The sequence below is a fragment of the Myotis davidii genome, unplaced genomic scaffold, assembly GCF_000327345.1.
Source record: "Myotis davidii unplaced genomic scaffold, ASM32734v1 scaffold289, whole genome shotgun sequence".
Classification (NCBI taxonomy): domain Eukaryota; kingdom Metazoa; phylum Chordata; class Mammalia; order Chiroptera; family Vespertilionidae; genus Myotis; species Myotis davidii.
In genome coordinates, this window is record NW_006299717.1 from 1,217,385 (window position 1) to 1,233,023 (window position 15,639).

A 15,639-nucleotide genomic window follows, 5' to 3' on the forward strand; every position below is an offset into this window, starting at 1 on the left:
GGGGAGGCACCTGAAACCCAGGCTTCCCTCGCAGCCCCGGCTTCATCCGGAAGGTCATCTGGAAGGAATTACGGTCTATTTAGCATATTACGTGTTTATTATTATAGATGGCAATATAATCTGCTCTTGTAAGTTCATTCTTGCTAATCTACTCTCCATGTAGCATAGCCATCTGCTTACAACTTTCAACAAAAAAAAAACAACAGAATATGGTAGATGAGTCTGTTCCTCTCTGCACAAAGATATCTCTCTCCCAACCTCACTCCAGGAGGTCTGAAGAGGGAGGAAAGAGTTTAGTACTTTTTTCTAACTCAGTTTTACAGGGATATTCCTAATCAGTTATAAAGTTATGAAAGGCAAAATTTGAGGCAAAAGTGTGTGGGGTTTGCTAAATGTCATAGCCTGCTGCTCATACCTAGCTTCAGCTTCTTGGCCAGGGCGTCGATTTGAATGGTGGGGTCGGACCCCATGGACAGGAAACATATCAGAGGTGTCCGTGTGTCACTTTCTTCCCAGGTTTTCTCCAGGTTTAAGATAACTGGCTCTGTGTACTTCTCCTCCAGGGAACTTGCAATGTACTTTCTTGCTTGAAAAACAGTGCGATCTGGGCACCAGGACCTAAAATGGACACGAGTGAGAGGAAGATAACGTAGTCTCTTCATTTCTTATCCTATCTCATTCTAGGCACGTAAAGAACGTATTTAATTAGCAAAGGACAAAGAGCTAAATCTCCATTGTGCGGGTCTGAGCAAGGGCAAGGTCTTCTACCCTGGGTGAGTGCATATTTGATCGTGTGGTTTTGGTGCCAGGCATATTCTGAAATTTTAACTGGCTATTTTAAAAAGCGCATCAAATGATTGTCCCTGGTAACTGGGGCTATCGCTTCAGGTAAGCAATTCATCATCCAAACTAACACACAGGAGCACGTTGATCTCTGGCGGGATCGTCATGAAGCGCCTGCTGCACGACAGGCCGCTCAGCGGGGAAGCAGGAGGGCCGGCCTGCGCACACAGGGAGCTCTGCAGGCGTCAGGGGGCCAGAGCGTGTCCAAGTGTCAGAAGAAGGTTGACCAGCAGGCACTAATTTAATGCCATCTGTGTGGCCTACGTTGAAGTAGGTTCTAAACACAATGACACATTAAATAACGTCATTTGATATTTGATATTTTAAATCACAACTTCTACAGATTATAGTATTCATTAGGCAAAGATTCAGTTTTAGAATAATGGATAAAAGATAGACACATCTATTCCAATAAAACCAAGTAGCTCTTTCAGCCTCTGTAGGTCATGAGGTCACCATTGCTGTGATCACTCGCAGAGAGTGACAACATCCAGGAAATAACTTTTTGTAAGAAATGCAAGCTCAGGTAGGGCTATAACATTGGGAAAGATAAAAACTACTCCAAAATTACCCAACATCTTTTTGTTAATCTTTTGATGGTTTCATCTGCCCCCAATGCCAACCTTGCCCACCAATCTAATCTCTCCCTCTCTCACTTTCTCTATCACACACACACACACACACACACACACACACACACACAGACACACATATACACACATACTCACACTCTAATATAGAAGCCTTCTTTAAGCTACTGGATATTAAGAAAATATGAAAAGTGGGAAGGAAAAGAAAAAAAAAATGCTCTTCCTTAACATCAATTTAAAACTTTTGCTTCTATTTTAATAGTCAAGCCTGCATTACACATTTTAATAGCGTAATATTTATGGGTTTTTTTTCTCAGACGAAATTGAATTTCAGCTTATAAACTAATTGCTTTATAACTTTGTGAGTTATATTTATTAAAGAAGTAAATTCAACAATAAATAATGAATAAAGGGAATAATATAGCATATTTTTCATGTCTTTTGGCTAAAAGCACTATCATCAATACGTTGTCAAAACATACCATTCCCTGCCACCACCATCATTCTATTTGCTTGTCAAGGAACTAAAGAATTGCCATCCCAAGCTGCAGTGTGAAAGCACCTACGTTGCTTATAATAACTACTGGGACACGGGGAAGTAAACTCCCCGAGGTGAGTTCCGTAATTTGACAATACGATGCCTCCAGCTCTGAGCTACCTATTCTCACCTGATGAGTAAGAGTTTGTGGCAGGTATCCAGCGAGTCGTTATATCCATCAGGGATAATTTCTTCCTCTGGAGCATCTTTGTCAAACCAGCTCTTCCATCCCTTCTCATTACGAGATATCTGAGGTAAACAAGCCAATTAGCAAGCCACAGGAGTACGTGGAGTTGAAATAATATACTGGGGAGGACGCCGAATAGCCCAGAGGGTCGTTCTCTCTAGGCACATCATTTTTCAAATATGACCACGCTTCTACATTTTTCTTCAAAATCAATGACTCAAACAATGTGGAGATTACTATTCTCTTTCAGTTTTCCCATTGCTTTTCTCCATTTTCACTACGATTAGGACCATGAATCAATTACACTAAATGGCTGGGCAGGAAAAAATCACAGACCAGGGTTTCTCGACCTACTGACATTTGGGGCCAGTTATTTTTTGTGCAGGGCGCTGTCCTGTGCACTGTGGGGTGTTTGGCAGTATTCCTCACCTCCACCCGCTAAAAACCAGTAACACCGCTCCCCCAGTTTGGGAAAAAACCAGTAACACCGCTCCCCCAGTTTGGGACAATCAAAAATCTCTAGACATTATAAAAGCTCCCTGTGGGAGGTTGCGGGTGGGGGCTGGGAGTATGGAGAGGAATGGGCACAAAGTTGCCCTGAGTTGAGAACCACTGATACAGACCACTCTGATAAGCAAACCTCCAAATGGTGACCTCTAGGTTACATACTGATAGATGGCACAATCAAAACTTCCATGTTCCTAGTGACCCCTGCCCTGAGGCATTAGACGGGAGGAGGGAAGAGGTCTCTCCGGGAGCTGGTCCCGGGCACCTGCTCTTGCAGAGCATGGGGAGAGCTGCGGGGTTTCAGAGGCATCACGGTGTTCGGTGAAGCCCGGCCCCGTGAAAACCAGGGTCAGACGCTGCATGATGGCGAGCCTGGCATCTGCCGGCAGCCTGGTTACTTGGGCTGCGTTGGCAACCGTGTTTAAAGAGCAACAGTCAGGTGAGTGCTCACAGCAAACAGCAAGTCAGCACAGAGCAGAGGCTGCGTGCCACCCCGAGCCTGGTCCTTTCTCCTCTGTTCTCCCCGCTTTCTCCAGAGGCATCGAGAGTAATAGCTGCCCAAAGCCCACAGTTTAATAGCAAAACAATGAACCCAGTTGCTCCAACTTCGTCCCTGGGACACTGAAAGGTGCAGGAGGATTTCTGAAATGTTTCACAGCTGCCGTCTGTCTCCGGGCTCCCCCTAGCTGGCTGCTCTCACAGAACCAGCTTGGCACAGGGCCAGCAGGCCTGGACGCTGCTGCGGCCCACCCTACTGCCCTGGCCCCAGCGCACTGCCACTCACAGCGCCCCCTGTAGACCTCCCCCACACTTGCAGCCAGAGAGAGGGAGACAAGAGGGTGTTTATTCCCAACCTTCCAGCTGCTGATTTTGACTCTTCACAGTAGCGCTCCCAGGAGAGCTGCACCTATAAATGGGCAGTGGGCTGACTTCCAGCCCCTGGCTGCCCACCTCCGTGTCCCACTCCTTTTCCTGGCCCTCTCTCCTAGCAAAGAGTTTGTTAACAGTTTGGCCTGAGAAGCCAAGGCGAGGCCGCTGCTGTTCCAGGCTATTTTTGTTTCAATCGCTGACACCACTCAGCTGGGAGGCTCTCCCCTTCCTTCCCACAGACAGGCCAGCGCGGCCACCTGGTGGCAGGGCCCCGTGAGCTTCTGCACTGTCCTGAGAGCAGCCCTTCCCCTCACACCAGGCCCAGCTCCGGTGTAAAAGGCTGCGGAGAAATAACATTGCTGTCAGGAAAGAGCATGAGGTCCAATGACAGCTTTGCCCTTCATCGGTCACGTGGGGACTACTTAACCTCTTTGAGTCTCGGTTCTCTCATCTCTAAAGCGGGATCAGCAATGCAATGAATACACATCTATCAACAATTGAATCTAAAAAGCAAAATAAACAAGCAAGCAATCTAATGAACAAAATAAACTGATGAATAAAACAGAACCAGAGGCGTGGAAACATGGAACAGCCTGACGACTCTCAGAGAGAAGGGGAGGGGTGGGTGGGAAGAGGCTAACCAAAGAACACATATGCATTACCTGTGGACTCAGACAATAGAGAGGTGAAGACCAGGGGGGCGGGAAGCAGACGGAGCAGGTAATGGGGGCAGGGAGAGGGAGACATCTGTAATACTCTCAACAATAAAGATTTTTTTAAAAATCAGAGGCAGAAGTAAAAATGTAGCAGCATCAATACTCTACAAAAAGGACCCACCCCTGGTTCCGATTCTGACAGTGATTCAAGCAGCTGTGAGTGACCCACACCCAGCACAGAAGGAAAAGGCAGCTGCCTGCACGTCCAAAAGGTTCCTTCTGAGAGCCCCTCTTCCCCCCCCTCCCCCACTCATCCCCCTGTCTATGCTCTCCCTGGCAAGCCACGGAGCCTTAAAGCTACGCCATTGTGTGGACCCTTTGTGTGAGGACTTGTCACCAGGAGGTCTCCAATTAAAATGGCCTGGGTGGCCCTTAGCCGGTTTTCCCAGTGGTTAGAGCGTTGGCCCTCGGACTTCAAGCCTCGGGTTTGATTCCGGTCAAGAGCATGTATGTGCCCCGGTTGCAGGCTCATTCCCTGGCTCAGGTGTGTACGGGAGGCAGCCAGCCAATGTGTCTCTCTCACATCCATGTTTCTCTGTCTCTACCCCTCTCTTCCACTCCCTCTAACAATCAATGGAAAAAATATCCTCGGGTGAGGGTTAATGACAGCAACAAATGGCCTGGGTGTGTCTGGGTGTCGAGATCTGCGCTTTCCCGCCCTTTATTACCTGGTTCATGATTTCTGCGAATTGCGGGAGCTTGCTCAGCTCCACGAGGTTCAGCCAGGTCATGTCGAGGATCCAGCGGAAGGGCTTGGGAGGGCAGGCCTTCAGGTCCAGGGCCGCTCCGCCTGGGGGAGGGGACAGCGGAACCAGGTCAGGTCCGGCTCCATTTTTAGAACTCCCCTTCCCCCCCAAGTCATAAAAATGAGATAACCATATTACAGAAAAATATGGGAAAACTGGAAAATAGTCACATTACAGAAAATGCAGTTATCCTTTTTGGGTACATTTCCTTCATGTCTTACTGTTTTATTTACTGATTTGTTCCGTCTTATAAAATACAGATGGTGGTAATTCCTTGTCGTTTTTCTCTGCAGAGAACCGTTCCCAGGTGGTTGCGGTTGTTTTACTGTGTTTTAACAGTCTGCAATGTACCATTTTGACATCAATGAATAGGCTGATCATCCCATGTGTGATTTTAAAAATCACTTCTAAGTCATCACCCCTCCAGAAGTTTCATATTCAGTACTATTTGTTACCAGGTCAAAAAGATGAGTAGATGGATAGATTGACATAGTACAGCTGTGGGGTTTTAAGGGGGTAACTAATGATCAAATCATTCATTCATTCATTCAACAAGTACTTATTAAGCGTTCCCTGTGTATCTGGCACATTCCAGGCACCGGGAATAAAGCAGAGAAAATGAGCAAGGCCCTGGACTCACAGCATGTGAACAGCATGGGTCGTATTATGAAGCCAATCACAAGTCAACGAGCATCCCCACTGTGACCAGCTCCCACCCAGTCACGTGACTACTGTTACAATTTAAAAATCCCTCTGTTGCATATCTTTAGTGATGTTTTATCATAATAATTCCAGCTCTGTTTTTCATTCAGATTATGCAAAAACGGTGATTCTGCCACTTTCAAATCCCATTATCCTGAAGAGCTCCTGGAATCCCTCCACTTCATAATCAACACTTCGGGGGTGGGGAGGGGCACAGGGCTCTGCTCCCCCTCCAGCACCTTCCTGGGATGGGGCACGAGCAGAAGTACCCCTTTCATGCACGCCCCCTTTGTTCTACCCTCGGGGCAGTGACTCCAGGCCACCATGCCTTTAGACCTGCAACCGTCCTCACCGCCTGCCCTGTGCCACCTGGAGAGGGAGAAAGCCCTGCTCGGCTCTGGTTCTGCCGACACAGAGGTTACCAGGAAAGCAACCCCTGGAGTCGGCTGCGGGCCTAGGGGACTCTGCTTCTCTGACTCAGCGACAAGTAACTCATCCTTTTCTTCTCCGTTGTTTCCAAAACAATGCATTCCTGGACCATAAGCCTCAAAGGCACCAGCAGAGGCGTTTAGGCTGCAGCAGAGTTTCGGGCACGTGCACCTCAACTAACCGGACAGTCTCTCCCCAACACCCACTCTAATACTCGCGAGCGGCAAAGACGGGGACAAAGAACTCAGCCTCTGCCTCCTCTTCTGCCACGAGGCCTAACAACGGAATCTGCCAGACGGGGTGCTGTGGAGATTACATACGTGTTTGTGTGCAGAAAGCTTAGGACAGTCTTGGCCCACAGTAACCGCTAGGCAAGCATTAGCTGTGGTTTTGACATTAACTGTCTGATTTGGAACTCAGGTCCCGTCCAACCCGGAGGGCAAGGGCACACGCCCTAAGGTGTCTTTTGTCCGTGGTTTACAACAAAAGAAAGATGACATCTTTCTACAGGAACTGGGCAGGGAAACAGCATGTCGATTACTCTCTGCTGCAGGATTGCCCTGCTATCTGCTTCATGTTTCACGGTGTCTGACACTGTCCATTGAAACAGAACGTCAAAGGCACCTTCCAGAGACCGAAGGAAAGAAGCAGGAGTGGAGGCAACGGGACGGCCCTTGCGGGGAAATCGAACACTTCTGCTGTGATCAGTAAGTCTTCCTTCTCCCCCTGAAGCACTGGGTTCAAATGATTTAAAAAAAATCAGTGATCTAAGGACCATATGTGTTAACCTTGTAAAAACCATTAAAAACAAAGTCAAAGCATCTTTTTAAAAAATAATTTGGTCAAAATGTAAGCCGGTTCAAAACTAATACAAACTATACAATAAGCCAGCTTTGGGTTGTTTTTTAAAAAAAAACACAAAGCCTCTTTTACTGCTGAGCTGACTATACTTTTGCTAATCAACCTATCGGACACTCCCAAATTCATCTTCCTGAAGCACCGCTCTGTTCGCACGCCTTCCTGCTCAGGAAGCACTCGAGGGCTCCCTGTTGCCCACTAGATGCAGCCCCAACTCCTCGAACTGGCGCTGCTGGCCCTGTGCAATCTGCTTCTCCCTGGCTCTCAGCTAATGAAACGGGCACAGATGTGTTCTCACCACCACCCCGATGTGCAGCCTTCTTTTTTTTCTGTGTCAGATCTAATTCTCCTCACAGATTCCTTCCCCGCTGTGTTGCTGTGTTTCTCAGCCTCGCTGACTTAGTCTCCCAGAATCCCGCCTGTCTCAGGTAAGAGCACGGTTTGGCTGAGTTTGCTGGGTGGAGAGAGGGGAGGAGGGGAGGGGTGATTGTGTCATGACAGGGAGGGGCCTCAAATCTGCACACACCCTCTGGTCTCTGCCAGTCTCAGTCCCAGGCTGGGATCCTGCACTATCCCCTCTGAGCACGTCCTGTGTGAGCTGCAGGCGCAGGGGGCTGTCATCCACAGGGACTGGGCCTGTCTCCGGTCAGAGGTCCCAGGCCTCTGGTGTGCACCAGCCCCTCCACATTCTATGCCCATGTGCCTGCTGCCAAACCTCACGCTTATCCGTCCGGCCACTCCCTCACAATGCCCACAGCCCCCCAGACTCGGGGGACCGGGTCGCTCTCTGAGATCACTGCTAGGCCGGGGCAGAGTCTGCTTGTTCCCGGTTCCAGCTCTGCACACGCCGTACGCACCATGCGGCCTCCAAACGCCCACATACAATTCAGACACCAGCTCCTCCAGGTGTCCCAGGCCTGAGAAAAATACGAACCCCAGGACATATTCTCATTTCCTTTAAGCTACAAGAAAGAAAAAGTCAAAGAAGACATTTCAGTGAGAACGCAGAATGGTTTACAACGTTTCTTATCCGGGAACCTAACCTGGGCCTGAGGAAGAAATGAACTAAAGAACACGGTAGAGTCGCCCGGCCTGGCTCCTGCCTGCCTCTCGTCAGCTGGGCACTGAGGATAAAGCGCATCAGGTCCCTGCCCCTTGCAGCGTGAGCTTGGAAATACTCCGCATTTTCCTCCCGGGTGGTCTCTGCTGACCCATGGCCTTGGTTGTTACCTCTACACCCAATGTGGCCGCTGTCTGCCTTCTTATCTGTCCAGCCTGCCGTCTGCCTGCTGGGTGCCTCACATCCCACGTGCCTGTGCAGTCACCAGGCCTATGGGAATGCCCAGTCCCCTGTCCCAAGCCCATGGGAGCGCTGCAGCCCCTGCTCTCCGTGAAGTTAGGTGTGGCCACATGTCTTGCTTCGGCTAATGAAATATGAGCATTAAGTGACATGTGTCCTTTATGGGATAACTTCTAAGGGCCAGGACATGACTTGCCACATCCGTCCATCTGCCTAGTGCTTATGGAGGCAGCTGGGATTCCTGGGTGACCATACACACATGTTGGAGCAAGAGTGGAGGGGAAGTAAACCTTCGCTGTGTTGAGCCATTGGAATTTGGGGGTTGTTCTTATGCCAACTGAAAAGTAGGTCCCAAACTCACACTCATTGTTCCCCGACTCTGACACGCCTGAACTAGCTCCTCTCTCAACCAGGCGGACGGGAAATCTCTGCACAGACCAGAACCTCGGTCTGACCCCCCTCGTGGCTCTGGTCCAGTGCCTGTCCCTGCTATGACCCTCACCTGTTTCCTTCTTCCTACTCCCATCGCCTTTACCGCAGGCTGCGGGAGATTGTAACAGACCCCTCCATCCTCTGCTCTCTAGCCCATGCATGTCTGCCCGAGTGACCTTCCCGGAGGACAAGAAACGGTTCTGATCGGCCCACAGCACCACCTCCACGATGCCTGGCTTCTCACCAGATCAAGAAAACCCTTCCCCTGGGAACTGAGGCTCCCAGTTCACGCACTCCCCGCCTTTCCTCCTCACGCTTCCATCTCTACCGTCAGGGGCCACTCAAACACCACTTTCTTTTTTGGAGGGTGGGGAGGAGCAGTGATTTATTAAACTATATACAGAGGGCAACACCATAAAGAAAAGATTGAAACATTTCCCCATGCGTCAAATAACCTGACAAATTCCTGACTTACCCTGCAAAGGTGTGTTTTCCAAGGAGCTTTTCTGATCTCACTAAGCGCATGTAAACCCTCCCTCCTTTTAGACCGAACATGTTCTTATCGCTCTCATCACTCTTGGGCGGTTCGGCCTTGTTTTGCAGTTATTTCATCCCCTGTATGAGGCTGTTATTTCTCTTAAAACAATGTCTGCTTCATCTTTGTATCCCAGACACTAGCATGCTGGGTGTGCATAGCACTTGTTTTGCTGAACTGAATGAAAAGACTTTTGTCTTAGTTACACTTTAACGTGGAGATAAGCAATGAATGGGATTAACTTCAGCTATGAGCCCTCACATTCATTCCTGCCTGAGGAACCCCTCTCCTGCAACGGAACCCTCACCACCAGCGGCACTTTCCCACCCCTCGGCATCCGGGCCTCCTCACCGCGGGCAGCAGTGACCAACCTTCACGTAATTACATAACTGAGAATCATAGCGTTAACACAGCCCTGAAGTACGCTACCTTGAGTAACCGGAGCACAGTGAATGGAAATCAGAAAAAAAAGGGGGCATAGATAAAGAGCTTCACTTTCCTGACAACGTAACTGCTCTACTATGTGGTAAAAATTCGTTTACAGCCCACCCGAGAGCGCATCAGAAGTGATATCCTTTACGTCACATCCATATTCCAAACCCTTCACCTTTGATGAGAGCGTGGAACTCTCGGTGCTTCACTGTTCCTCTCTGGAGGTCGATCTTCAAGGTCATGAGGAGCACAAAGAGGAATTTGTGGTTTTCGTACAGGCCTCTGACAGAGTATGTAAAAACTTCGTATGTCAGGTACTCGATAATATTTGTAATTCTCTTTTGAGGGAGTGGAGACTTCTCAGATCTGCAATACATTTTAAAAATCAAAGAAGTAGGAATATAAACGAAAGTGTTTAAGTTGCTGCTCCGGGGGGAAGGTCGCGAGGCCCACCTGGCCATGGACTGGTCAAACAACTTCAAGAACTGGGCCAGGGAGGTCTGGTACATGATGTTGACCATGCTCATCTCTGTGATGAGAAAGTAGAGGATGCTCCCGCGGGTGGCCGCCGGCCGGAACTCCTCCTGAGCCAGGTTGATCTTGATCTCCGTTTCCGCGGCCACGTGTAGCTTTTCACTCACTTCAGCTGCTGTCAGCTTGGTGGTTCGGAGGACACCGATGAGAGACTCGTCATCTACCAAGGAGCCTAAAAACCAAACAGGAAGAGGGTGGGAACTGTAGAACACAGACGGGGAAGCTGGCAAGCCAGGTGCCTCCGTTCAGAAACCTCCCCATTTATTTTCAACCCCATTTCTTCAGAGCTCAGAAGGCTTCTAGTCTAGCTACCACCCGATGCCTGAATTCCTCCAAACATTCCTGCAAGGGTTGTCCCTCTCGCTGCCTAGAAGTCTGCATCCCCAAGGCAGCCCACCCCCAGGGGCCTCCGCTGTCACCTCCATCGTCACCCTGATGGCGCCCTGCAGTGTCATGAGCTCACCCGCCCGCCCAGCTGGGCTCCCAGCGGCACTGCCCCGAACGCTGCACACCAGCTTGCAGGCTAAGGGTGCACTCTCCACTGCTGCCTTAGAGAACAGCCCTTCCACTGGCAGGAGTGTCTCCCCAGGAGAAAGACCCTAACTTTATTTTTACCCCGCATTATTGTTTCTAATAGATAGAACATGCTTGTGACAGTGAGTTTGACTTTAAGACACGGGAGGCACTTTGGACATGCTGAGCGAATGGCCACGATGTCTGCAAACAGCAGTGCTCTGGCCTAGCTGAGCATTCGGGGAGAGGCCTGAGCAGCCGGAGGGCTAGGAGCTGCTCTGATGGGCACTAGGTCCACTGATGGAGTCCAACTTGCGGTTAACCTCACAGGAAAGAGACCTGGAGCCAGCACACTCTTGGCCCGGTCAGGAGAGGAGCCCTCAGCCATCTTTCCAATATTTAGAATCCCCAGAGGAAACAAATGGTGGGAGAACGCACTGCACCAAGAGACAGACAGTGCAATTAAGGCAGAAAATGGGACTTCCGTTCAGGTCACCTGGAAGGTGATGCTAGGGACTGCTGTGAGAGAACGCATAGTGTCCTTTTGGGAGGTTAAGCTTTTTTTTTTTAATCCAAGGATTAAAGTGCCATTGGGAAGTATTCATCATTAAACTTCTAATTAATGGTAGCATTTACATGGCATTAAGCTGCCTACTGTAGTGTTTGTTGATTTTACTTCCTTGGGATAAAATATTTTTACATACTCAGAGAGAACACCTCCCCAAATCAGGGGGTGGTGCGAGGATCTGACTGCCCAGGCAGAACCTGACTTCTAAGTGGGAGGTCAAGGCAAACCAAGCGTAAGCTGGGTCCTCGCGGGTTTGGCTCAGTGGATAGAGCGTCGGCCTATGGGCCTGGGTTGCAGGTTCAATCCCCGGCCCTGCCCTGGTTGGGGCATTGATCTCTCACATCGATGTTTCTCTCTCTGTCTTTTTCCTTCCCTTTCACTCTCTAAAAAAATAAATGGGAAAATATCCTCAGGTAAGGATTAACAACAATAATTTAAAAAAGGGGTCAACAGGGCCTTGGGTGCTGAAGTGCCTCCACCACAGATTACACACCTCAGAGCCCAGGTGGTGATTACATTTCAACGCCAGTTGAAAGCGTGAATCTGAAAAAATAGATGGAGCCCATTCGTTTCCGTTGGGCAAGCAAATTAGCCTATTATGAGTTACCTAGCTCTACTGGGAGCCCTTCCTTTCTCAGGAGAGAGCAATTACATCAAGAAAACGGTTATTCTCAAACGCGCAGACCTTGTTTGCTAATTCAGTAATCAGGTTCCCTGCCGCCCCTCTTAATGTCTCCGTGGGAATTGCCTCGCATTGATAACCATTTCCTAACATCTGTCATCCTGGGGCTGCTGAGAAGAGGATACAAGAAATCCTTCTTCAGAATCCATTATTTGATCATGTCGTGATAACACAATACCTTTTGTAGCACTTAATTTGTAGAGGAGGTTATCTTCAAGTTCTTTCATCTTCCGCTTATTGAAAGTCACGTCCTCCAAGAGTTTAACCCTCTCAGCCTCTAGCTCCTGTTATTAAGAGACACAAAACAACCTCGGAATGTTACCAGTTATTACCGTAAAACCAGTTTACTAGTGTTTAGTACAAACTTTTAAAAGTTTAACCCCAAATGCCTTTTGAATGACAAGAAAGTGCTACCACTAGTCAAACCTATTTTCCCATATTTTTGTTTCTCTAGACAGGTGTTTTTTTTAAATTATGCCCAGTAGCATTTAGTTTCCATAGCACTTACACGGGCGTGCATGTGATTACCTTGCTAAAATAATTTTGTCCAATTATCCCCAGCTGTCTTTCCAGCTCTCAGTTTATTTAAATTAGAGCGTCCAATTCTCTTGGCCCTGTGTCTTCATTGGCTCTGGGAGAAATGTTAACTTTATTTGCAGTCAGAAGTGGTAGAAACAAAGAGGTATTAATTAATACCAAGAAACCACAAGGCAACCCAAGCCAAAAGTGAGCTCTTCGCCTGGGGCCTGCCTATAGGGACTCCAGGTACCTGGTTTGGCATAGCCAGTTGCCAATACAAATCCATTTTCCATTATTTTGCAGCTCCTTCTACAACAGGGGCTAAATTGGATGTTTGGGGGGTATATTTTTCATACATAAATGATGTGTTTTTTTAAAATTACATTTTGAAAAATTTCCAGCTTTCAGAAAAGTTGCAAGACTGGTACAATGAGCTCTCACAAACCCGTTACTTAGGCTCACCAAATAGCATTTTGCTTTATCACTCTTTTCCTCTATATAATATTTATTATCATCATTGCTGAACCATTTGCCAATGTCATGATCCTTTCTACCGAACATCTTCATCAAATCTCCTAAGATCCAAGACACTCTCTTACATAACTGTAGTGCAATTTTCAAACTCGGAAATTTAACGTGGATATAATGCTCTTGCTAAATATAGAGTAACCTTAAATAGTCTCAGTAACATTCTTGATAGCGCACTCTTCTGATTTTATGCCGAATCACAACTTGTACTCCAAACTGTGTTTTTAAACTACTTAGTTGAGGAAGTTTCTTGAAAAACTGCTCTGGAAATTCCTCCCTTTTCAGAAGGTCTTCCTAAACCAACCCGTCAATCAAGAGCCACAGCACAGCACCCATTGGCATACCTCCCACGACGTGCGTCTCAATTAGAGCCGTACATCTAACGGGCAGGGACTTGTCCTACGCGTTCTTGTATTCTTGGCAGCACTTACCTCAAGGCTTTGCAGAGAATGGACTCAACCCAATAAGTATTTGTTAAGTTGAAATGTGCTGAATTTATTCGTCAACTTTATTTTACGTCTGGGGAAACTGAGCACCCAGAAATATTAACTCCAAATAGCATTTCAGTATAATATGCATAGCTAGCTACTGTCAGAGAAAGGCCTAATAGCCTTGTTATTCAACTCCAAGACCAGCGTATCCAGTGTACAATACCATTCACTATCAGGTTTGCAGTATGTGATGAAGTGGCAATGAAGAGCTGAAGAGCCTGGCTTTGTTTGCAGGGGAATAGCTAATGCATTATTTTCATTAGCATAGTCACCCCTGGGTGGCAGTATAGGAACACGTGGACAAAGTGAATACCGTTAGCTTCCCTGTCAGTTAAGATACAGAAACACAAGCATCACGGTACAGTGGATGCTGTGAGCTTTACAGCATGACCTGTAATGTTTACCAAGGAGGTCTGGCAGGGCGGAAAGCCTGTGTGCTCTCACAGGTTAAGACCCTATTCTCCCTGGTCTCCACTTGTGCACCTGTAAAATGGGTTTCAGAGCAGGTTGTTAGGAGGGTGAACATAATGGTCAGGAGGTCTCCTGCAGACTGAGTGTGCATTTTGTTTCTCTAGCAAGCCCGGTGTGAACATCTTAGCACATCATTTGAAGAGGGAGCTCAGGCCTAGGAGAATGAGTATAGGCGCTCTGGGACATGGAGGGGCCCGCCTTACAGAAGCTAGTGTAGCCTACATGGGGGATCTGGACCATTGAGGAATCATCCTGGAGCAGACTGACAGTACCAAGCAGGCCACAAAGGAAGGACTAGTTTTTACCAGTTGACACCACAAGGCCTTAAGAGGTAATGGAGGGGCCCGTGCTCTCTCTGCCTGGCTGTGGAAGTGGAATGGATTCTCTTTCTGGATTGCATAAGCCCTGGGTTGTTTGTTGTTAACTAGGATCAAATGAGCATGGAAGCTGGGACTGTGCCCTTCCCTCCACCAGACTGGCTGCCCTTCCAGGCCTGCGCCAAGTGACCATCTCTATGAATGAGGTAGGATTTCACCTCTCCTTTCACTATCTCTCTTTTTTAATTGTGTGTGGTCAGTGTCATTCCTCCTTCCGTTTTTGAATGTCTTTCCTCTCTGTTTGTGTCCATCTGTTTGGATCTCTTGCCTTTTTTCCTTTCCTTGTCCTGTCTTCTTCTGCCATCTTCTCACCCTCCCATTTTATGCCTCTCTGGCCTTTCTATTGCTAACCTTGCCTTTCCGCCAAACCCTTCATACCAAAATTAATTATATTTGTGCAAATATATTTTATATTTGCAGGCATAGAAAATTATATTTTATGCATAGCATTTAACATTTTCTGACATTTATCCTAACAATTAGTTTAATCTTATTTTAATTGCTCTTAGAATCACCCCATCTAAAGTGGTTCTTTGTTTGATTAGAACCCTCAATTATACTTAAATATGTTCCCTGCTTTAGTGCAAATTTCACTTGATTAAAATAAAAGTATGGCTCCCTATATTATTAGATTATTAGATTGTAGTGGTTGAAACTACTACAGTGGTAATAATACTCATTCAGAGCAATTTCTTTTTCTCCGGAATCATTATTTTATCAAACTTTTCAGTTATATCCAAGACCATCCATCCACAGGACTATAGAGATGAAAGTCAACATGCCCGAAGGTTTAAAGTCAGATGTAAGAAGTGGAAATAGGGGTGTGAATGTGTGAGTGTGAGTGTGAATGTCTGTGTGAGTGTGCGTGTGAATGTGTGTGTGAGTGTGCGTGTGAATGTGTGTGTGAGTGTGAGTATGTGTGTGTGTGTGTGTGTGTGTGTCAATTTGGGGGAAAGGAGAGGTGTGTGTGTGTGTGTCTGAAGTTGGAGGAGAGGTAAGTTAGTCACATGATTTCCTGACAGAATTTGAGACTACAAAACAAATATTTATGTTAACAAAGGTAAACAGGATTTATTTAATTTTTTTGTCCATAGACTTAACAATTTCCCAATAAAGTTTAAACATTTATTATAGTTTAAGTCAAAGTTCTTTACCTTGAGAAATTATTACCTGTTTCTCTGTTAGAATTACTCTCCTTAGTAACTGATTCTCAAGTCCTTTCATCGTAACGGTGAAGTCAATGACTGATGTTTTAGCATTGATCTCGGGGA

General features: G+C 47.3%; 1 protein-coding gene across 1 annotated transcript in view; it reads right to left on the reverse strand.

Annotated features, from left to right (window-relative positions):
* The window catches only part of DNAH8 (dynein, axonemal, heavy chain 8), a 294,659-nt gene that overhangs the window by 72,664 nt on the left and 206,356 nt on the right, over positions 1 to 15,639 (reverse strand). Inside the window, exons 74-80 of the mRNA XM_006775895.2 lie at positions 15,539 to 15,631; positions 12,161 to 12,266; positions 10,139 to 10,391; positions 9,861 to 10,051; positions 4,920 to 5,041; positions 2,102 to 2,220; positions 416 to 618 (exon numbers count right to left, since the gene is read on the reverse strand). Of these exons, the coding sequence (XP_006775958.1) occupies positions 416 to 618; positions 2,102 to 2,220; positions 4,920 to 5,041; positions 9,861 to 10,051; positions 10,139 to 10,391; positions 12,161 to 12,266; positions 15,539 to 15,631 (1,087 nt within the window). The remainder of the gene's footprint in view (positions 1 to 415; positions 619 to 2,101; positions 2,221 to 4,919; positions 5,042 to 9,860; positions 10,052 to 10,138; positions 10,392 to 12,160; positions 12,267 to 15,538; positions 15,632 to 15,639) is intronic.